At 34.2% G+C, this 25,929-nt stretch overlaps 1 protein-coding gene across 2 annotated transcripts in view; it reads right to left on the minus strand.

Annotated features, from left to right (window-relative positions):
- Positions 1-25,558, minus strand: part of sigmar (salivary glands marred) — a 71,916-nt gene extending 46,358 nt beyond the window's left edge. The window contains exons 1-2 of one of the 2 annotated variants that reach the window (XM_053755654.1): positions 25,218-25,558; positions 6,549-6,619 (exon numbers count right to left, since the gene is read on the minus strand). In XM_053755654.1, the coding sequence (XP_053611629.1) occupies positions 6,549-6,561 (13 nt within the window). In that variant the 5' untranslated portion in view covers positions 6,562-6,619; positions 25,218-25,558. The remainder of the gene's footprint in view (positions 1-6,548; positions 6,620-25,217) is intronic. The other variant, XM_053755653.1, reaches the window with a different exon arrangement.
- Between the last annotated feature and the right edge of the window lie 371 nt (positions 25,559-25,929).

The following is a 25,929-nucleotide window of genomic DNA, read 5'->3' on the forward strand; positions in this document are numbered from 1 at the left end:
ATTATTATAAATGTGAAAATTTGTGAGGATGTATGTGCACCAGTTTTTCTATTTTATTTTATTGTGTATATTTGTTACTCTTTCACGCAAAATCTACTGGACGGATTGTGAAATTTAGTACACGGGTAGAATATAACCTAGGGTACCTCTTATCACGAAATTCCCCAGAGAGAAAATAATAATAAGAAAAATTTCAGCGCGATTGGCAACAGACTACCCAAGACAGAAATCTTCGGAAGATTAAAAGGAAACTTTTGCCCAGCCGTGGGACACTTAAATAGGCTATAGGTATAAAAAAAGTATGAATGCCAAAGTCTGTCAGTCAGTTTACACGGCTAAACCGCTGGGCCGATTTTGATTAAATTTGCAACAGATATTGTTCAAACTGGGGTGAACTACCACAGCTAAAAGCTAGTGCCAATTAGAACAAAAACATAACGTAACACAATTTGTGGTAAAGTACTCACGTACACACAACACGTGGAGTATATTGCTGTCTCTGTTACCGTTACACGTGTCTGTCTACCTCGGGTTTAGGCCAATCAGACCGGATTATGTGATCGGGATTGATGTATATAACAGACGTTATTTGATACAGCAATCTATTTGTGTCGAATATGATAATATTTGTAATATTTATTATCCCTACTAACATCACATACTTTGTCTTTTTTACCGTGTTCCCGATCCTAATTAATATTAATTATCCTAATTAATATTATAAAAGCGAAATTAAGTTTGTTCATTCTCTTTACTCTTTATTTGTATAAACCATTCTTCTTGAAATTTTGCTCAAAGTAGTTAGTAGTTTAAAAAAGAATATAGGGTAAAAATTTACGCAGGCGAAGCCACAGGCAAAAGATAGTCTTGTATCTTTGTATGTAGAATATTAATTTAATAAATAATCTGTGGTATTATTAATAAAGGTCTAACTGTTTGTAGAAAGTTAGCTTGTTCCATAGACCTCACGAAAATAAATTATAGTTGAAAATAATAATGAGATGAAAACATTCTGGAAACGAGCGGGAATTGAACTAGCGCCCCTGTGTAACCGGGACAGTGCTCTTAACCACTGAATCAATTCATCTCCGTACGTCTCACGCCGACGTACATTATTTTCATTAGAAAGTAGTAGGTACTCTTATCTAACCAAACATACCCCACTGTTGGGTACAAGTAAAAAATTATGTTTTTTTTTTTTAAATACTCAAGCATCTATTCAAATGGATTTGTTATTATACATGCCATGCATGCTTTTTACATGTGTGACATAACACATCCATTTAAGTAAGTTATAGTGTTTATAACTATTGATTCATGAACATGAATTTTCATGCTATGCGATCTATGAATAATTTAGGTTACAGCACTTGTGACCACAACACAAAAATATCAATAAATCATCGTATACACGTCAACCGTGCTCAACAAAATTGTATGTAAATTTGTCGCACGTGTACACGGACGTATTACATGCAAGCTTTACAATCATTACGCCCATGCAGCTAAATTTTTTCGCAGGTATTCGGTGTACACGGGCCTTAAATAATATATTGTATTTATTACTTTCATAATATATTAGTAATAAAAACAAAATATACCTTTAAAGCAAATTTAAGTGTTATACTCACGTCACGGATAAAATCAAACATTTAAGTAAATAAATATATTAGGACAAATCACACAGATTAAGCTGGCCCCAAAGTAAGTTCGAGACTTGTGTTATGGGATACTAACAACGATACTATATTTTATAACATATACATATATAGATCAACATCCAAGACCCGGGCCAATCAGAAAAAGATCATTTTCCATCATGACCCGACCGGGGATCGAACCCGGGACCTCTCGGTTCAGTGGCAAGAACTTTACCACTGCGCCACCGAGGTCGTCGTATTTACAATATTGCGGGTATGTGGCATAATAATATTTTTGAGGGTACACTAAATGCATTTACCAAACAGCCTCATTGCTTATAAAGGAACCAATAGGCTGATGTCTCCAAATCACGCTATCAATTGTTTTCTTTGACCAAAGTAGATATTAAATTATTTTTTTTAAATCCCTTGGGTCCACAGTCTCGAAGTAAATCAGTCATCATCATCATATCGAGTGTGTTATTGCTGACACTGGTGTCGGATTTTATTCAAGTCACCTAAAGGCATCTAATATAACTTTTACGACTGCTTAACGCCATCTAGTGGCAGGTAGTCGCATACACACAAGGAAACTAAACTGTCCACTAGTGTGCAGGTTTCCTCACGATGTTTTTCCTTCATCGGAAGCAAGTGGTGGTCTATGAAAACTACTATATATGATTGGTATACAAATTCATATGGCACGTGTAGGATACGAACCTGAGACCTTTCGGTCCACAGGCGGGCGTCTTAACCATTACACCACCAGTAGGCCAAGTTGATCTAAATGCCCTTGTGGCTCAAAATGGTACCAAGTACCTTAGGAGTGGTACTTCATACCTCTCTACTCCAAGACTATAATCATAAAGGATTAACTCGACCCCAATTTTTATACTGTTTTTTGCATAACACTAAAATCACGTTATATCTAATTTCGTCGTCTGTTCCAAAGGTCACAGGTTCAAATCCAGTCTTTACTGCAATACGTTAATTATTATCGAACTTTTTTATCAGCATATTATTTTAATGCATAATATTGCTTAGCAAAAAAAACATTACATTACATTATTATACAAAAATAAAAACAATAATTTTATTTTTGTTGTAAACTACAGAATCCTGAATCGCGCTATCAAAGTTTTTTCGTCTACTCGCATAAGAACAAATTATTTAGCTGTCCTCGTGGGGTCAATCGCTCCAAGGTAAACCAGCCTAGTCAAGCTGGTCAAAGTTGACCACTCATTCAGATGTACCCCCCTAGGGAGTAATTTGGGCTCATCATAACAACAAACGCCCTCTGGAGAGTGATGCACTACCTTAACCGGTTAACTCGACCCCTTTTTGACCCCCGTGATAAGGAGTGTGTATAGCATTCAGATTTTTTGTTTAAATCGTTTACACGAAAATCAACACTGTATTTTCATGCTCCTAGGTCTAAATATATTAATTATTAAAGGTAATGTTTGTTAACTTATCGAGACAATAAAATTCGATGCACCCAAAACTTTATTTAATTTTACAATTCACAGAAACTTAGTTTTTCTTTGTAAAAATGTACATAGAACAACTTTGTTGATTATACTATAGATGCTATGATTTTACGACCGTCACTTCTCTTTGGGAATGTTGTTGCCTACTACCTGTCAAGGTACGTGACATGATTTACCTTTAATGACACAAGAGGTTGTGAAATCCTATTCTGGGCGAGAAACATAACGGCCTTTTTTATTGTAATCAGTAATATATTAACAGACAATATATTGTGGCATTGAACGACGAATCGTGTACCCTGTGTACTGTTAGTCAGAACCAGGAGTTCGCCAGGATCGATCATCTACGCTCTGTCGAGCGCACCTGCTGATCAATGTACAGACAACAAGACAAACAAGCCATATATTATTATTAGAAAAAAAAATTGGAAGAAACAACAATGGTAAGCCCTTCTGGCATGATAAGGACCAACATTGTTCAAATGAGTTTCTTTCGGCATTTCTTTTCGGCTGTGGTCGTTCCGAAATGCCAGTAGTTTGTAGCATGTGAGAAATTACTATTTCTGAATAAATTATTTGAATTTGTATTTAATTTTGCTGCTACGTAAAGGTGTCTTTGAAGTACGTAAACTGTCTTTGAAGAAAAACTGCGGTGGCGTTTGTTGTGCGGGTTACGCCGCTTCTTCTTCACCTGCGCTTTGGACGTCGGCAGTAGACTTTTTCCGAAATTTTTCACAGCTGGGTATGTAACCGGGAACACGCGAGAATGAGAGAGAGAGAGAGAGAGCAGTGGCAGTTTGATAGAGTGACAGTTCTCATAAATAGTTAAAGAATCCTGTAACATGGCACCTTCTCTAATACTCTTTAGTTCCACGTGTACTTTGCTGTCTGTACATTGCATAAAGAAAATTTTCACCGCCCAGTGTCAACGACCTCCGCACCCGATTGCTCCCATTTACTTTGATATTTCGATATTCTAAAATACACGGGGTTGAAATTGCGAACATTTCTAGGGTTGACACATAATTAATTTACGACCTGTTGACTTAAATTTTAATTGGACATTACGACAATGTCTAATTAAAATTTAAAGATTCCATGAAACTCGGTTTTTGGGATCAATAAACTCATTTCATATTTTTTTTTAAATCAATCCTAAATGACAAGGTTTTGGCTGTTGATTTTGAATATTCAAAAAAATATATAAATAGGTACCGATTTATTTTTACAAAATTTTGTTTTGTATAAAGTAACCTGTCCGTCAGTAATAAAAAATATTTAACCCACTGTCAAGTCTATGATTGAGCTCGTAGAGAAACTCGTAACATTGAAACTCTTGAGTAAAACGAAGGAGCCCAAATACAAAATAAAATACAAAGTCTTAAAAAACTATTGTATATCATTAGGGTTATATTCTACAGGGTTCCATCCCATCCTCGTTTATCTTTGCACTTTATTCCTAAGTAAACATTTTCCACCAATATCTTAAATAGGTGCCTTAGGTAGGCACCTATTTAAGATATTGGTGGAAAAGGAAATTACAAGTTTCAAATGTAATAGCCCTGCGCCAAGTAGCTCTGGGAATTGGGATCTAAACGGTTGTGTAGAACGAGTCTGCGATGAGGCGACGGTGTGTGTAACGACCGGCGGAAAGAGTTCCATTTAAACATGTAAATAACGTCTGGGAAATTGTACTAATTATCCACAATACGTGAACTTTCGGCTGTTTTGTAAACAATAGTATTTTATTTCTCTAAAATGTATTGATATATCTATCTCCCTGTTGCATTATTAGTCGCTATGAAAATATTCAGTTAATAAATAAACATATTCAACAATCTGAATACTTTACAATTCCTCATGAGAGTGTGCATTTCCTGGCAATGATTATTTAAATAATTCGGGTTTGTAAATTCAAAATCCGTCACCGTTTTACACCTACATGAAACCTTCTGATGAATATGACTTTCTTTAATAGTACATTGTATATTTAACAACAATAAAAAACGCAAGTTGTAATTCTCCATCTCATCTGAGCGCGTTTCCAGTTTCTTCCGCAGCCTTGAAGCGCTTTCCTACTTTTCTTTTTAAAGAAAAAAAAAAAGAGGGAAAAAATAAGAATCTTTGGCATACCTATTTTATACAACATGTTCTAATTACTCGCCCTTAATTAAGCACTTAAGATGACGCATCGATAGCACACAACTTCCCATTCCACAAACCCCGAGACATATTTGTAGTGCATTAGATGACGACCTTGGCTCTTCCGCGAGGAAGCCGGTTACCTTGGCGACAACCGCCTAATATATCCTTAAAGGGAGGCTGCGCTTGATAGCGCCAGAGCCGTATTTAGAAGGGCCCCGCGGGGTCCGGGCAAAGGGGCCCATATTCTTGACCAGAAACGCAGTCCGTTTAATAAACAAATTTAGTTCCGATTGTACTGTAAACGGCAACAGACAGCGAACGGGGGTCTTGGATGTTTATCTATATATGTATTTGTTATAAAATATGGTATCGTTGAGTTAGTATCCCATAACACAAGTCTCGAGCTTACTTTGAGGCTAGCTTAATCCGTGTGAATTGTCCGAATATTTAATATTTAGTGACCCCGCGGAGCCCGGGCATATTATTTTTTTTCAGCAACCAAATTAAATAATGTCATAATATTTTCATAATTACACAAAACATGTTAATTGACCGTGTCTATACCATGTATGTACCTAAATAACTTAAATAATAAATATCGTTCTCAACTTTTGTTCGACCGTCAAATTAGAAAAAAAAAAATGAGTTGGTGAGCTGATTTTTTTTTACTTATTATTTATTCTGAATATTTGCAGCGAAGATATAGAACATTATCCATTAGAAAGCACATCATTGACGCAATGACTGATAACGGCCGTGGTTATATTGGTACTTTATATGGAAAGTTAAAAACATTCGTTTATACCATGGATTTAGTAAGTTCGTTGTACGGAGTACCTACTAATTCCATGTCAGCCTGTAAAAATGTGACGTTTATAAAGTCTGCCTGAAACAGCAGATGGGTGTCAGTTCAGCGGGACGTGACGCCAGCGGAAAATTGCAGCAAAACGAATCTGCTGCCTGCAACGTGCTGCAACATTACCCGCTAGCACAAATAAAACCCTAAACCATAGCAACGAACATAGAATGCTTTTTTACTCGTGTCATCATTACCCGTGACGTCACTTCGTACTGCCAAGTTCAATATAGACTTTTGTCTTTTGCTCGTGGGTTTGCCCGCGTTTTCAAAAAAATATATATGTTTTATAACTAGATATGATTTTGCCACGTTTACAAAAATAATATTTCTTATTTTTATAAACAGGGCAAAATCATATCTAGTTATAAAACATAAAACAAAAGATAAACATTAAAAAAAAGAAAATAAACTTACAAGTAGATACCATGGAGAAAATTCAAATGAACTCGGGAAATGACTAAACTTGTTACTTATATCTTCTGCTCCTGTAAAAAGAAAAAAATAAAACTAAAGTAAAACAAAACAAAACTAATAAATAAACAAAGTAAATAAAAAAATTAGTTGAAAATTAATACATAAGTAATAATTAAAATAAATAAAGTCAAAATTATTTTGGCGGTAAAATGTGTAAATCTTGATAAAGCACTACTGTTGCGAGTACCGCAGCTAAAATAATCCGTAGGATTTCTAAATTCTAAATGGCCAGTTCTTTAAAAGAAAATGCGATAAGACTAAAAATAAAAAAAAAGCAAAGAACTTTAGTTTACATCACTTCAACACATCATAACCACAAGAGGGAGCTAGAACGGTGCGGTTATCCATTTTCCTCGTTCTATATATAAAATCCTTTTATCTGGCAAGCGTCGCTATACTCCGGATACCGCGGCCATTGTGGGTAAAAAAAAAAAAAGAAAACGCACCCTGCGGCTTCCAGCCAGATGTGACGCGATTTGCTGCACTGTACCGTACGTTCTGTTTTTAAAATATCCAATATTCCTGCAATCGTTTGATGTATTTTAGGATTTTTCAAATTACTAATAGGTACCACAGATTACATAATACTTCCAGTACTAATACTAAAATAGAAGGGGTATGGGGTATTGTATCTCGATTTTGTTGCCGCAACTTGTGTTGACTTATGATCTGATTGTAACAGAAATGTTACGAAGCACTACGAAGTCTCTTAAAAAGAGCTCATGCTTATAAAGAGTTCTATAAATAAGACATTTAGTTCTAATGCTTAATTGTTATGGTGCAATAAAGATTATTGTATGTGAGAGTTGGCAAACTTCACAATGTAGATATGCTTCGCAATCTGTACTTTCTTTCAGATTTTGTGGTTGCTTTGAAGTCATTGATAGGTAGGTAGGTATATTTAAAAGGCACTGGCTGTGCCTCGAGGTTTCGGTCCCGTGTGAATTTCTGGATAAAAAGAACCCATTTCATAACAATCCGTCTTGTAGATTTTGCGTGAAAGAGTAACAAACATACATACACACAAACATCCTCACAAAGTATCTTTATTATATTATAGGATTACTTATAAGGAATAAAACCATTCCAAATTTAGAAAATCGAAATATAACTATCAAGTATTCAACGGAAACAAATGTCAAACGTACTTCTTCTATTTTGAATATCGAACAACCAGTAATTACCCAAGTCGTCTTTTTATTACACGACAATTAAATACCTATATACATACCTACCTAATTAAAACTTAATGATAGACTTAAATAACAATTTAGTTAGCTAAAAGCTACTTAACAAGCAAATAAACATATTCTTTCGTTTTTACTCTAATAGTAAATAGAAAAATTAAAGAGAAAATAAATTTACTCAAAGCAATGTGACACAAGATGAGAAAAGATGTTTGGCCACCTTATACGACACGACGACTTTATGATATACTAGATGTTGCCCGGGGCTTCGCTCCCGTGGGCGATAATTTGAGATTGAGATAAAATATAGCCTATAGCAATCTTGGATAATGTATGGCTAAAGATTTTTTGAAATCGGCTCGATAGTTTCGGTGATTACCCAAACCTCAAACATACAAACTCACAAATGCTTACCTCTTTATAATAATAATATAGACTAACAAACTTTTTTTTACTGTTTTATAAATATTGATGTATTGATTTATAATTAATAAATAGGACTATAAAATAATTGTAAAGATGAATAAAGCAGATTCTTTTTTCAAATTTTCTGGCATTTGGCATAAGCCGCAAGCGACTGTTAAGAAAAGGAAAAAATGTTTGTATCGCAAACACGATACAGTCCCGCATGACCGGTTACAATACCTAAGTTTGACTCATTGATGACCTAACTGTTTACCTATTTACGAATGTTAGGGTGAGTTGCACCGTCAAATTTGACGTTGACTTTAACCGGCACACCGCTGACGTTTAAACAAAATGGCGCATTTTTCGTATTTCAGCGCAGGTTAATGTCAACGTCATAGTGAGTGGTGCAACTCACCGTAACTAACATTCACAGAATTCAGAATACAGAATGGTTAGGCACTTATTGTTGGCTAATATTTTGCAAGTTTTTAATAGATTAGTGTATGAGATGTTATACTATTTGTAGTCACGTTATATGCGTGTTTACTCAAGTGTGATTAGTAGAGCATGAGTAATTTCAGCGTCGTCAAACTGCGTCTATTTCTACTCAGATTATAGATGCACTAGTTGACAAAAACTATAAAACAAGAATATATATATATATATATATAAAACTCTTGCGTTACTGAGTGACTGACTGACAGCCAACGCACAGCCGAAACTACTGGGCGTAGAAAGCTGAAATTTGCCTGGTGATGGACAGGGAGAAGTTTGCGGAACTGACGGCCTACCTCCAGTAATGGAGAGGAGACAAGAAGAAGAAGAATCTATTATAGTAATAAAGATCTATCCATCCAAACATTTTAACAAAACATGATAATTCAATGAACAAAATCAATAAGAGTGAAAAGCACTCAGTTTGCCAGACTTCAAATTGCATATTTAAAAATCAACTCATTAAACGTTGAAATATTAACTTGGATGACATTTAGGTGAGTCACAGCAAAGCAAAAAAAATCTATAGGTATTGTACCATAAGGTAATAAGCCTTTTGCTTATTCATCGATTGCTCAATCATTGAAAAATCACCATTATTACCGCCGCTTAGAATTCAATTTAGATCGGGCATTTTAAATTATATTTAGGCTCTGATTTGCTCAACCTAAAAAAGAATGACTTAAGCAATATTTAGCATATACATCAGCAATGTTACAGTTCAAAAAGCGTTACAATAATAATCCAGATCTCTTCATAATCGTATTTCCTTATGCCTGAGGTCATGGTCATTACGTGGAATGAAACACACACAACAACTTTCTTGGCACTATTAATGGAGTGGTTTACCATTTCACACACAAGTTAATAATCAACCAGTGTGCGGGTTTCCTCACGATGTTTTCCTTCACCGGAAGCAAGTGGTGGTCTAGGAAAACTACTAAACATGAGTTAGATTGGTATACAAACTCATGTGGCTAGAGTAGGATTCGAACTTGGGCCCTTTCGATGTACACGCATCTTAACCATTACACCACCGCCGCTACATCACTAGACAAAAAGCGTTAAAATAATTTCCACAAAATATTTCCAATAACATCGATAAACGGTCAACAAAAGGCGATCGTTTCCGAAGCATTGTTCGCATTCAGGTCGGGCCGGATGCGTGAGAATATTCAATTTGCTCCGGTTCCCGAGATTCCGACGTGGACAAACATACAATAGCCGAACTGAATTGGTTTGCTGAAAAATTATATTTTGTGCCTTGACATCGCAGTCGTTTTCTACGTTTTTGACAAAGACGAAGACATAACGCGATTAGACAGGGGCGCGGATTCAATTCCCGCTCGATTCCAGAATTTCTTCATCTCATTATTCTTTTCAAAAATAAGTTAAAAAGCATGTGTGACATGTTTAACAAATCCATTTAAATAAATAGATATAATTTACAAAATGGCGTCAAAAGATAACTTAATCTTACATGTTTCAACGTTTGATACAGGAGAATATTTTGGTTTGATAGGTTGCTACCGAAATTTCTTATTGCAATTATTATCTGGGCAAATAAACCTCACAATTCTGATTAATTATCATCAGAATTGTATGGTTTATTTGCTCAGATGTCACGATAAATGAAACCAAATTCCCTGCCAGGTCGTAGATATTACAGTAAAAAGACGTCAAAACACAATGAGCAAAACAAAATTGAAGAAAAGTCGCCAGTTTTTCCGGCCACATTCGCGGCTTAACTCAACTGTGTTTGATAGTGAATTGATAGTGTTAGATAGTGTTTACCCTCTTGCATTAGGGACCAGTTGTTAAGACTTTTCCCCATTTTCCCTGTTCTTAAGACTTTGTCTTCGAGAATAACAGCCGTCCACAAAACGCCACTATAAAATAAAATTAACACCCAATAATTTTCGTTTCGTAAGTTTTTAGATAGAAATTATTTTTTACTATTTCTCGCTTTTGTGGTGTTATAGATAACATTATTAGTAATTGATGTTCGATTATTCAAGTCGCCTAAAGGCAGCTATGCTCAGAAGTTATCAATGCGTATGTTAATTTAGATTGTTTATTTGTAATTAATTTATTGTACGAAAAATAAATACATCAATTAAAATTTGTACAAGATACGTACAAGTGATTATTTAATTTTTGAACCAATATTTTATTTTCTAACACTCCACTGTATTATATTAATCGATCATTCTCATACTTTACTATATTTTGGTTTTGGAATAGAATAAAATTTGACAAATATTCCCCAAATGATGTTTTAGTGGTTTCTAAACTTTTTCCGCCGCGTCTGTCTGTCGTTTGCAATCAAATCACAAACTAAGTATTGCACGGATTTGCATGCGGTTTTCTTCAATTGATAACGTTTGGGTGAAGGTATAGGTGGATAATTTATTATGTTTTTATCCGAGCGAAGCCGGAACGGGCCGCTAATTATGAATAAATTTTAACGAAGACGTAGTCATTTCACAATTCTTACGTTTCCTAAACGATTCTTCATACGCAACACAATATTCAATAGTCAGAATATCTCCCAGGGAAAAGTAAATATTATAAAAATTATCTGTGCACTTTCAAGACAAGTAAAACCGTGGGAGCAGCTAGACAATGCCAGTTGAGACTAAAAGCAACTTATCTCATGAACATCATAGTAAGCACAAGTTGTATTGTTCGTGTAACTTGTATCGTGCTTGTAAAAGTTTCGTATGCGGTGTGATGTAACTCAAATGGTGATCACAAGTGTAATATTAAGGGGAAAATAGTAACAATAAAAACTTGTTACTTCCATAACTGAAAACGTGTGCATTTTCAATGTCGAAGCTATTAGTTAACACCGTGGAATGGAAGTTTATTCCATGGTTTAGTACAGCGCAAAAAATATATTTATGAGATATTTAAGGGAAATAATATAATTTTATTGTAGCATATAATTTTAAGGGACATTTTGGGAAAGAGACATTTTGAGAAAGGGACATTTTAAAACTAGGAATCATTTTGGGAATAGGACATTATGAAACTGAACAAAACGAATCTGTATTTGAGCGTTAACCGTCAAAACTATGATTTCATACCACTAACCTTTCTAATAATCTAATTGACATGTTATTTTATAATGATTAGAAAACAATTTGCTTATTTATCTTTGATAGCTAAATTAATTGGGGACTAAATGTTTCGATATTTTTTCGATCAAGTTCTGTGATTTTTTCCCATATTCATTATCCATTTAGTTTAACATTCGTCGTTACCTTTAGAAGCTATAAAAGTGGAACACTTGCATTATGTACTTAAAAAGATATATAACAGAGAAAAGAATGATTAAAGATATCCAAAATATTTAAGTAAAGTTTGACATTTTTAACCAGTTGAAAAAAAAAGGAAAAACGACCGTCTCCCTAACTTTACACATATCAGAAGCTGACTCGTCTAGGAAATGAATCGTTAACCACGGATGTTGACAAGAGTTAAAGCCAAAGTCAACAGGAGTGTTAGCACAATTACTTTTACAACCACAGATAGCATAATACTTAACGTGACGACGAAATTTTGACCAAACCTGATTGTGTATGTATAACGGGACCCATGAAAATATAAAAGTTAACATCTCTTAACTCATGGACCAATTATAGAGAAGGTCCCGCTGTATCAACTTGTGCATAGCAATAAAAGGTGCTTATTGACTTCTTTCGCTTCTCGTTCAAAAAGGGAGCCATGGTGGAACCGCTTCCCCACTCGTCTGCCTCGGCCCCGCGTATCGTCACTAATCTTTTGTTAGAGAAATAGGCGTCCCCTCTTTGTTTTTGCGGAAGTCTAAGTAAAGATGTTTTATAAAAAGGGATAGCAACCAGTTAAAAGTCTAAACGAAACATGCGAATCAAATAAAAAAACTTATATGTAAGTATGTAGTCGTAGTCACGAAAAGATCGTGATGAAACTTACGATTAAGCATAATTTTCATTACGAAACTAGTTGCACGGAAACAGATTCGTAGCAAAACAAAAGAAATTATTAAAAATTGAAATTATAATTAAAGATATATTATACGTTCTTAGTACAATTCGAAAAAATAGGACCCAACTAGGAAAGTTTAAAAACCTCGCCAGATAAATCTCTTACTAGCTACGTCATCAAATTTATCTTACAATTGATCCCCCCGATTCAACTTGAAAGGTCAAATATCCAATTACAGATTTCAAATAGAATTTGCACCGTATACTGGAATTTTCGCCCACGAAAAATTAACTTACGGAAACTTTTTATTTGAACCTTGTTTACGAGTTTGCTTAACTAAGCAAAAATATCTTAATTAAATGCGGTGTTGAAGCCGCTAACGAGTTTGCAAGAAACGAGAGTATCTTAGCGGTAACTTAATCGAAAAAATGTGGAACATACAGATATAGCTTCACGTGTTTTCACTGGTAAGACAAAGTCAAATCGCGAAATTCGAACGCCATGTTTAGCTTTTTTTATAGCGCGCAGTGCGTGGGATTGACAATCTAAAATAGTGAGTACCTATACTTTTATTTTCATTTATATTGAGTGTGTTATTACACTGGTGTCTGATTTTATTCAAGTCGCCTAAAGATATCTGACATGTCTTTTATGTCTAGTTGTACAAATAGTGCACTAGTGAACTGTCCATCTCACGATGATTTCCTTCACCGGAGGCAAGTGGTTGTCTATGAAAACTACCATACAATATACGAGTCAGATTGGTGTGCAAACTCAAGTGGCACGAGTTTGATTCGAACTTGGGACCTTTCGATCATAGCATACGCCTATGGTCGAATGGTCGTTAATAGTGAGTTTTGTACTTTTTTTTACCTTTTTTAATCTTGAACTCTTGTCTCCGGTGTTGTTGCATTTACATAATCTCTGAGTTCAGTGTGCCTCTTAGCAAAGGCCTCTTCCATCTCTCTCTCTCTCTCTCTACCCGCTGTCTGTCGTTCGCGACTCTCCAATTTGAAACATTTATTTAACTTTTCTTCGATTAGGTACTATTGGCAGTAAAAAAGCATAGAATAGGCTTGCTGTTATTTGATCGAAACAACTAGCCCAATGTAAGATTTTTTACTTCCAGAGTAGTCTTGAAAATTACACATACTAAAATCCCTGAAGATATCCCTTAGACATTGTTTTGGAACTGTGTCACGGTCACTGCTACGTGGAACTAGTTCGCTACGTCATTATCAGGATGGTAATTCGATATTGTGACAAAGGTCGTTGTGGTGACTTTGTATAAGATCTGGTTTCCAGGTTTATGTAAAGAGACAGTCTATGTACCTACGCGCATACCAATACGAGTCTTACTGGGTATTGTGTGGAAGACAATGACTGTTTGGTCTCTGTATACGCATGGAGGAGTGCGACAATGTCAAATAGAAAATTATTATTTGCGCAAATCAATAAACACTAATGGGGCGTGAAAGTTTGTATGAAAATCATGTCTGCTCCGCTTTGACAGATAATTTCACGCGGACGAAGCCGCAGTCAAAAGCTAGTTAGATATAAATAGATATGTATAATACCAGTATAAGACGATTATTTATTTCATAAATTAAACAATGTTTTAAGGAAGGCGCCACATATACTAGAAACTAATGGATTCTTGACAAACAGTTAAAGGATTTGGGTTATTGAAAGATAAATGAACCTCGTTAGTAAACGATATGACAAATTAACTCTACTAAATATCATCAGAGGATATCGTGTATCCTCTGATGATATTTAGTATATATATATAGTGGTTTTTTATCTCTTCAGGATATATAAAAGGAAATTAAATGAAAAAAACACTTGCACCCAAGCAAAATGATGGGTATTCTTTCGCTTACTTTTCAAATTAACATTTCCAATTTATATCATCAAACACTTCATTATAAATGTAGTCAAAGATTTATTCTACATATTAAAAAAAAAAAAACAATCCGTACGATTCCACTTTATTTACGTCATTACATTTGGTAGAACTACACAACCAAACATCCAAATTGGGCGCTATTAAGAGAGGCATACGGTGCATTTAAGTTAATCCGTCATGTACTTGACCGTACTCAAAGAACAACATAATTTAAAATTACTTGCATGACAAATATGGCGCTATGCGCGAGCGATTTCGTGGTATCAGAATGACCAATTAACAAGACCGGCGTGGGCGCATTCGCTGGCCAAAAAATGAAGACCGTTATAATTACTGTTACCAAAATCTTGTTCATGGCGATTGTGGATTTGGATGTCGATGATATGACGTTGAAAACTACACAGAAGCTATACCAACATGATTTTAAGACGTGAGACGGATTTCGCGCTTTCAATTTTCTAAAAATCTTATTTTTAATTGCTTATTTGATATGAGGCTTTATTTTTTGTGATTGACAGCTCAATTCTGAAATACTGGGCTTCTTTACATGTAGTAACGAAACCGCATTTTAATTTTCTACTACCATAGTTGCAAGTCTCATTCCATTTCATCTTTTGATTTGTTACGACGACTCAGTCTGTTTTTGTTACTAAATGTTACTAACATTTAGTGACTGAGTTGCTTTGATCAACATTAACATTAACTTTGATTAACATTAATACGCACACAAGGCTAACCTTGTGTGCGTATTTATTAGACGTTGATCAAAGCAACTCTGTTTTTGTTATTAAATGTTATTAGTCTAAAAAAATAAAAGCTATAATTCATGAAGATTAATCAATTTATGCAAAACATTGATATTTTTGTCACAACATTATAGATAGGTGAGGGGCTTCTAAATATAATGCGAACAGTCAGTGCTTATTGTTTTATTATTAGCAAGTTTACCTTACCGAGAATAAATTAAAGACATCATTTCAATAAATAACCATTGAGGATCCCTATATAAGTAAATAGCTCAGGTTCTGCCTCATCACACTGTGACAAACTGACAGATAAATAGTGACTCAGCTGCTAATTCAGAGAATGAGCACAAATTGGTGTAATAAACTTAATATTAATATTGAATAGAGGTACCTCTACTGCAAAACTGCTCCATGCCTGCTGGTCTGAATGGGAGGCAACCATAGAACATACGTAGCCACATATTGGTTGAAAGTTTAAAAGCCATTTCGACTCGACAAGAAGAAAGACGTGATACTGTATGTGCTGCATAAGATGTAGTTTTATAATAATATTTTTTTACTTTTTTTGTTACATCCATAATAATAATAACCACATTTTTGTTTGTAAATAAACTCAAAAACTACTGGACCGATTTTTATTAAATTTGGCAAAGAGATAGAGGAAAACTTGAGGAGTAAGACTACTTTTTGTTATCGTTTTACTCGAGCGCAACCCTGGCATCTTTGAATGTATTGCTTGTAATGAATAACAAAAATTATGATTTTTGTTATTATACAATTCATAAATTCGAATAGATTATCACATTTATCGAATATAAAGAATTTCATTTCCATGTTTTAATTATTGTTCGATGGAATAATAATCCTGTTTAAATTTAATATAATTAATTTCCTTGTTCCAGGTTAATATAAATAATTACATGTCTATTTTTGGAATGGAACAGGATGTTTATTATATGTATAGCTTACTCAAATTATTATCTATTATAATCTAGTTTATATATTATAATTAATTGTCCCATAATAAAGAAAATCTAATTTGTATATTTTTTAAAATGTTATAAACTGACTTTATTAATTTGGCTTTTAGCCAAAGTCAATTCCTTATTCAATTTAGGATGATATACGTCACTTATGGACGACAAAAAAATATTTAAAACTAAAGTCTACTGCCGACGTACAAAGCGCAGTTACTATTTACTTTCGTAAATCGTAAATGTTACGACGTAAACGAATTTATTTACGTTATATGTGTTAATATAGAAGAATTTTAAATGGATCTGAATCCTACTAGTAACTAACAATATTAATGGTAGTAATATTATAATAACAACTGGGAAATGGATAAATAAAGGCTTTTTTATTTTTTATTTATTTATTTTAATATTATAATAATAGTCTGAAACGGTTCTCCGACAATTGCTTCGTCTACGAACGTTTCGTCGACAGAATATTTCGACATCGAGCATTTGAACGACGGAACCCCACATCTACGTACTTCATCGGAGAACCGTTTCAGACTCATAATAATATTATTAAAGTACGTTTGTTTATTTATTTGTTTGTTGCCTTTTCACGCTCTATCTACTGAACCAGTCTTCTTGAAATTTTGCATACATGTATTTTTAAGTATGGAGAAGGACACGAGGTAAGATCCCAGAAATAGGTATAACTGTTCCCGTGGAAGTTCCCATAAAGTAAGTTCACTTTCGCATTTATAATATTAGTTATGGTAGTAAAATTGAATTAGTAGCTACTAATCCTAACTTCTGACGGGCAGCTGCCCGTCCCAGCTTACCTCGGGTAAAACCATAATAAATTATGCACCTAAACTTTCATCTGGAATCACACAATCTATTGGTCAAAACTGTACAAAGTTTTAATAAAATAATAAAAAAAACGCGATAAACTTTTTGAGTTTATCGCGTTCATACACACAAACGCGACAGGGGAACTCTTTTTATATATGAATGTCGTATAACCTCCTTGACGTGAGAGACTCCATTATCATTCCAATAAAGCAAAAAGTGGTTTAACAAGAATGATTACTTTTATGACAAAAATATCAAAGGTTAATTCACGATATAAGTCTATTTTAATGAAGTTTTTCAATGTTATTTAAATAAAAAAGAAACTCAAAGTAATTCTTATTCCATTATGAATTTTAAAATGTACAAGTTATACATTCGTCGATATTGATTTTCGTCGATAAATATTTTATGGCGACACTGTTCCACGGGACGCGCATTTCACGGAAAACAGTCTAGTGATAGGTCATAATAGTTTCATTTTAGTTTATATACATTTTGTACTGCTATGATTAATGCGTAATACAATATAATTAATCATTCATTATGAATTACATCGATGACAATGGACTTATTATAATTTTCATACAGAGTTGTCAGTTTCATAATATAACACTTGTTGCATTATGTATGAGCTTTATTATTGACTGATCACTTTCTGTTTAGTGAACTTAAGAATTCTTTGAGAGGTGTTCATGATATTTATTACTTTTATCCCATTTTTTTTTGAGGATCCATTAAATTAAAACTAAACATATTCAATTGAGGACAAAGTACAATAATAGTATATTATTATTTAAAAAAATAAATAAATTACTGGTAAATAATATTATTATACATTAAATATATAATTATAAATTATAATATTATTATATTATTTACCAGTAATTTATTTTTTTAAACGACCTCCGTGAGGTAATTGTCACCATGTCCGTCTGCTATCTATAGATCCTGGGTTCGATTCCCAGTATTTCCCAGCGCGGGCAAACATTTGTACTTGTGATCAAAGATGTGTGTTGTGTTCGTTTCTATTTTTGTGTACATCGGACCCGCGATACAAGCGTAGTATCTACTTAGAATGGGTCGTTGAGTTTTGTCCATTAAATTTTATTTTAACATAAAAAAATATCTGTTACCAGACAGGTGAAGGTTGCATCAAAAGGTCAAACCATAAACGGTATAACCTTTTAAGACATGTTAATCATAATGAACATAACTTATGGTACAACCGAAGTAATTATCAGTACCTTGCTAAAATTGGTAGACGTAATCATCACCACAGGTAGACACCTCGAGACAAGAACCAAATCCTCGAAATAGATATCTTGACCTAATTTACTTATTTTGTTTTGTTTCAATACCCACATTTGTTAATTGACGTCGTTAGAGAAAAGGCTGCGGTGAAGTTTGACCACTTCTCGTTCGAAGTCGGCAATAGTTTGACATAAATAATTCTAAATTGTATAATGAAATTTGAATTTGTATAGTTAGACCCATGCGACATTGCTCGGTACGCACTCTGTCGTTTTGAACCACGCAAAAATTTCATGAATTTTCATCGTACGTCAACGTACGTCAGTGTCAAAACCTATAGAACACAACGGGGGTGCAAAGTGCTGCTGGGTCGTCGCAACGGAGCACGACCGAGCAATGGGGCGTGAGCCATGATACGGAAAGTGGATGCTAGCCCCGTCTCTGTTATTGCTTACAGCGTCGATGTGCCCAACTTTTAACACTGGACGCAGATTAATTTAAATAACTTACTAACTAGTCATGAAAACAATTTTTCACTAACATTTTCTATAGATTTTGTCCGAAATAAAGAATTATCCGTTTATTATTATTATTATAGTTTCGGAAGGCTGGTTGTATTTGCAGTCGTTAAAACCACTCGTTCCCCAATGGGTCCGTGTGGTGGTGGTCATGGCCCATACCCCTTATCCAACCATAAGGAAGGCCCTAGCAGGGGCGTTTAAATAGCTGTTGATCATGATGAGCTACAGATTCAGCATCTCTGAGAATTTCTGGACAGAATACTGTATTTTATTCAGGTTGGCTTTACTCTGAACAAATTTTAATCAAAATACTCCTAGGTTTTGCATTAAATTACTGCCCTTATCAAAATGCAAGAGGCTAGTAGCACGTAACAATAGCGGAATGTGAACTATATTTCGATGGCAATAAGATTTTTTTTGTCTAAGATGGCAAGGTGACAATGTAAGGTAAATTACGTGTAAGTTTAAACAAAAATTTATCATATAACTATGAAGATGAGGTTGGTTTTGGTTTGTAAATGAAGGACAAGGGTGCACGCAGACCGTTACAAAACAGCTGTCCGCACACCTGCCTTCCTGTGGGGAACGCCACGACAAGAACATTTTTTAAGCAAGGAGTGCGCGAAGGAGTTTGTAAACTTGTTCTATGGAGATTTTAAGTATAAGAATAGAATATATATATACATAATACAGATTTTTTGCAATTTACATATTTTTTAAACCGGCAGACAGGTCTTATAGAGATGGTGGTAGGACGTGTACATACTGGTAATAATGTTAAAATTTCTTTAAACATACTTCCTAAATGTGAATTTTTCTACATCGAAATATAATAAATATACGGGGGTCGATATTTTAAAAAAGCCAATGTTTGAACGGCGATCTTTAACTACATGTATTTATACCAAATTTCATCAAAACCGGTCCAGCTGTTTAGCCCTAAAAGTGGAACAGACTTTCGCTTTTATAAAGTCTTAGCACGAGTAGAATTCGAAGCCGGAACCTTGCGATTCACAAGCACATCTTACATTACACTACCACCGCTTCAATAAGTCTAGATACTGACCAGAATAATTGTTATTAAATGTAATTAAATCGAAATTAATTCAAACCTAGCCAGGGAAAGCAGTAAACTGGATGAATGGCAAAAGGCGACGAAGCAACGTTCCTTCATTACTGGAAATGGTCGTAAAGTCTGTCCGAGAATGCAAGGATGTGTTGGGATTGACATTAGGATCACAGATCTATAAAGATATAGACCTGGCATGAGCAGCCAAGTTTCGGCCCAGATTCTGATAAATCTAGAATCCTTTCAAACATAATCTAGCCCTGTTATTTATTAAAAAATAAAGCATACTTTATGCTAAGGTATGTTTTGTCTTTTTACAAAATTAGGTATTGACAGAACGAGACAAAAAATCTTTTCTATGAATCTGTTGTTGTAGAACCTGTAGAACCATAGAACAGGGACCAATTAAATAAAAGATCATTTACATTGTTCTATGCTCAGATTGATATTCTTTGAACTTGGAGTTCCTGTACCTGGTCAAGTAAGAACGAAAATATGAGTGTGTAGAAGTGTTGACAGAATTATTATGTGCTGTCCAGTCATTCCAATAATACGTCTATGATTTGAAGCAGCTCTGGCGACCAAATGCGATTACACTCACAGCGCAAGGTCGCGATCCATGAATTTTCCACATTCCTTTGAAGGAATCCAGCACAGCATAGAATAAATTATCATGGACTGTCAAGTCATCACACTAATGAGATTTGGAGCAACAAAAAAGTGCACGAAGTCCACATTTCTCTGTATAAATTCAACGTATAATATTTAAATATATAAAATATACAGTTACTTTTCTAGTTTATTTTTTCCACATCATCACGCATTGACGACATCAAGCCAGCACTTTTTGCCCCTTTCGTTCTCATCGCTTTTCCCCTTGGTTTTCATCGACCACCACCTGCTTCCGGTGAAGGAAAACATCGTGAGGAAACCTGCACACTGCTTGATTATTAACTTGTGAAATGGAGAAGACAATGGCAAACCACTCCATTACTAATGCCAAGAAAGTTGTTGTGTCTGTTTCATTCCAAGCCATGAGGAATACGACTATAAAGAGAGAGACATTCTTTTGAAAAAATCCAGTATTTATACCTATGAAAAAGATATTTATCACGCAGTCAATCTCATAACACTAATGTCAATTACATTAATACAGCGCCGTTGCAAGCGGTGCAAGGTCTTTTTGTGAACTGTGCATAGCTCTCACAAACAACTAAACTTCGTAGGCATCCAGCTCCCCTGCACTTTGCAAATTGAAGACCTATACACCCGTGAAACAGAAGCTGCAACCAATATAAAGTTGCAAGCGAACAGTACAATCTTGTAAGGCAGTTTTATGGGCTTCATCGCGAAACATTTTCCAGATATTTATATTAAGATTTGTTGTGATGATGTTTTGATTTATGATTTTTTTTTATCGATCGAACTTGGAATTACGAAATCTTCGAAAATTTCGAAATTCATGAACACCTTCGATTGCGTCAGAAAGGGTCAGCTGTTTTTGTCTTCTTTTTTAATTATATGGGTCAAGAGCCAAAAATAACACTTGTATTTGAAACAGCTGCGATCTATTGTTTTGCCATTACGAAGATATTTGTGTGAATAAAAGGAGATCATTACCGTTGGTACCTAGTTTATGTTTTTCTTCTGATTTTTTGTTTGTTTGCAATTTACCTACACATGGAAGGAAAACCTTTTAGCTACTATCAGAGATTTAAAAGATTTATCTTGAATTGGCAAAACCTTTGTCTTACTTTTTTTATTGTTTCAACACACACAAACAAAATTTAAACATAAATATTCAAGACATCGATTCTGGAATAATCAAATAAAAATGAAACATATAGCCTAGTGCACCCTTATTATAGGGGTCTAGCGTTCATTACACAAGATGAATTCTAATGCGGGGTTTTATGTAGAATCCATATAATCCCTTCGAAGGGCAAACCCTTGAAGTAAATATTTTGTTCCGAAGTAAATTGGTCACCAGCCGAAGTGGTACCCATTGATATTTATTATATTGATGGTTTAACTACCCAAAGTTGTTACGCAAAGGCTGGGGTATTATTTTAATCTGTGGCAAAGGTATCTGCTTCAGGTAGATAATAAATCTAGATAACTATAAAGTTTGTTGAGTTTTCTATTTCTTATTTTTAGTTTGTATGTATGTAGGTACTTGTAATTTTTTGTACAGCTTCTTGCGTCTTTCTCTACAGCACTCCGTCGTCAGCTGACTGGTAGAAAATCATATCTAAATCGTCAACTTTTTAAGATTTATTTTTTACGATAACCCCTCCAACTCCCCTGCGTCACGCGTAGATGAGAGGTAGGTAGAATACAAGAAACATTGAGTTAATTCGTCATCATTGAAGGCATCCGCAATCAATACCTAAGGAATATGACATCTCATCTAATATTTAAATTATTGATTCGACTATTTATACTTTCACGCGTACAGTAAACAGCACATCGACCTATACAAATTCATTGCAAACTTCGACGCTATTACTGCCACATAGAGTGAGTAACTTATTTATTTATTTCACTAAATCAATAGGTTCTTATAATAAGAAACTTATTAAGAATTTACAATAAAGAAAGGCCAATTACAGAATTCGTTAGAAATAATGCCAACAAAAAAATAGTACAATACAATATTATAATATTAGAATATTATTATAATACAATATTAAAGTGAAATTTTATACCAGCGAGAAAAAAATATATAAAAATCACACAAAGCAAGACAAAACTTAAAACTGGTCGACAGTACATGACTAATTTGTAAAACTGTAAAAGCGACCTTGTACGAGGTTTGGGTCCGGCAGCTTGCCATCAAGGTCACACCCTTCAGCCCTTTGCGTGACCAACGAATCGATCTAGCAAGAACCCTAAATTCATAATGGGACAAACCATTTTGCCGCGTATTTTTTCCGCTTTTAATGGCGACGCCACAATTGTCTTTGCCAGTCTTGACATCAACAAGAGTAAGTAGGTAATGATCTATTTGTCGGGTCAGATGAGATTGACGACGCCATCGGATGGTACGGAACAGTATTTGTAATGAGGTACTTATTATCTTTATTATTACTATTATAATTAATTACACATCTGTCAAAGTTTGTTAAAAAGTGGAAGAAAATGTGAGAAGTAGGGTATAATCCAGGTCTGTACCCAGAAATAGGATATAAAAGTTTGAAGATTATCATCAACTAATCATTTGGTAGCTGGAATAAAGTAGGTATACCAAAGAAGCTAGTTAATGTTTTACCGTTGATTTTGTGTCTGGCAATCTATACCGTCCATTCTGTGTGTTTGTAATTTATATTATATTTCTATGAATATTTAATTTTACTTTTATATTTTTTAGTATAGTACCTGCGGAAGAACAGCGTTATGGTTACGTGATCACCGTGACATTATGCTGAGCGGAAGCCAATGTAGTTCTGGTAACTGTTATTTGTATAATTTATACTATACTCTTTAAATTGTATAAAATATCTACCAAATAGTTTTTTTTTCAAGACCTGCGGAGATTTCAGTCTGGCTGTTACACTAAATTAATGTGTAATGTAAGGACTTCTCCTTACATACAAATGATTGATGATCTTTTAAATTCTTACATTGAGCATCAATTAATTATGTATGTAAGGATAAGTCCTTACATTACATATATTACAAAAAGAAGTCCCCGGTCGCGTCGGTTTGTATATGAACGCAACACAAAAACTACCGGACAGATTTTTGTAAGGCTTTTACCAATCGATAGTGCGTGATTCCTGAGGAAGGTTTAGGTGAGTAATTTATTATGGTTTTATACGAACGAAGCCGGGACGTGCCACTGATGATATATAACTCAAAGTGTTACAGTACAGCATTCTCGTTTTATTGAACTAATAAAATTAGATTAATTTGAAAAAGTAGATAAACGTGTTTTATTTCGCAAATTCTAATCCCGTATCTCCTTGGAATTCCCTCAAACATCTTCCAAGAACCAGCGAATGCTGTTGAGCACTTATTGAAGACTAACAGACGCAGCATGTGTTTATGAGATCGGTTGCAATTAACGCTAATTGAGCGGCTGGCCAGATGCAATTCTCAAATTGTGGTTCATTTGTTCTTGATGTGGGTTTTGTTGATTGTTCGTGGTGTCTATTAATAAAATAACATCGTAATACTTAAAAATGCATGAGCATTAATTAATTATGTATGTTTAGTATATCTGTTTTATTTATCAGGTGTAAAAGCGGTGGAAACGTGTAGAAATCTATACATAATAATAACGTTACGAAAACGTTTCAGTCATTGGTTTTCATGCGTTTTTTTTATGCCGGGTTCCTTGGATGCCAACTGTGGATGCCATAGACTAGGCTGCAGGCTAATTTTCTACATTTTGAGACTGCAAGTAAATGCCTCGAACTGTGTAGATACTATTATTCTTCGTAGCAAACACATGGAGTTTTCATTTTATCACGATCATTCAGATTGTTTCTAGTTTTTGAGTTTAAAAATACCTATTACATACTTTCTTTATTCTGTTTATAAAATTCACGTGGATAATATATTTTTAAAAGGTTATATAACTCGCAATATAGTAATTATGTAGGTATGTCCATATGTCCCTATTAGTCTCGGGTGGAATCTTGCAATTCAAGTTTTATACAGATATCTTCAACCGATTGAGCTGAAATTTTGTACACACGTTTAGTTTGGATGACAATTATGATAAGCATGACCTAACAAGGACTGGCTCCAGACGTAGGAACTCCTCAACCGTTAATTGCACGGAAATTATTTTTTGTCACACACTGAATCTCATGTATATATAAGATTTCTCTGACAACAATAAAAGCTCGTGGCAAAAATTTCATTTTTGTAAAAAAAATAAATTTCATTGTATTTTTGGTAAATTAGTATTTAAGTAGGTAGTATACTAAGTAGGTTTAAAGTTACTTAAATGAATAACGACCGAAGTACATATTTTCAACTAAGGCTATAATTGATTACGTAGGTACCTACTTAAGTACCTTTGAACCTTTTAGTTACAGGAAATTACAAAATATAAACACATACTTAAAATTAAAATAAATGTGTGTAAATCACAGATCACTCCGTGCAAATGGATTCTCTAATTCATAACTTATTTCTGCGCTCTTTTTTATAGAAAATATCAAATTATTATGTCCGATTTAGAAATACCTATAGAATATTATTTTACTAAATAATGTATACTGAATACTTACAGCTAGACACATGGCATTCATTCAGGACACATTGATAGATTATCCAAGACTCCAACTCTATCATAGTAGATGCGGTCATTTTCACAGAAATATTATTATTTATCACACCAGTCAATAAAGTCTTACAACTATTTTACACTGCTTATTCACGGGCACACTAGAATTAATTCGTAGATTGTAAAAGCCATTGATTTTCAGTCAGTGTTCATATAAATTAAAATAAACTGTAATTCATTACGCGGAAAATACAATTAGAGAGCTATTTTGTCATCACACACATACGTCCACGAGCTAAATGATTTGATTGGGCCCTCGCTCCTGCTTGCGACCATATCGGCCCGCCCGACAATACCGGAAGTTTGAAGTATTGCCGCATCAAAATTATTTTACCCGTGCGAAGTACATTATAATAAAATTTTAAAGATACGACGGAAAGTTTTATTCAAAACTTGCTTTCAAAAAGTCATGGCTATAGTGATGAATTTGCAATGCATTGATGTACTATTAACTATACATAAATCCTATATTTAAATTCAATAAAAAATATTAAATTTATTTTAAATGCTCTGTATTATAGCCGGCAAAAGACTATCGATATAAACAGTTCATACAATCATTGTCGGTTTTCCCTTGCGACAATAGAAGCTAACTAATAAACTAAGCAATAAATGTACGTTTAGGTACATTAGCATTTATCTCGATAGTGTAGTAA

Source organism: Plodia interpunctella, chromosome 15 (assembly GCF_027563975.2).
Source record: "Plodia interpunctella isolate USDA-ARS_2022_Savannah chromosome 15, ilPloInte3.2, whole genome shotgun sequence".
Lineage (NCBI taxonomy): Eukaryota > Metazoa > Arthropoda > Insecta > Lepidoptera > Pyralidae > Plodia > Plodia interpunctella.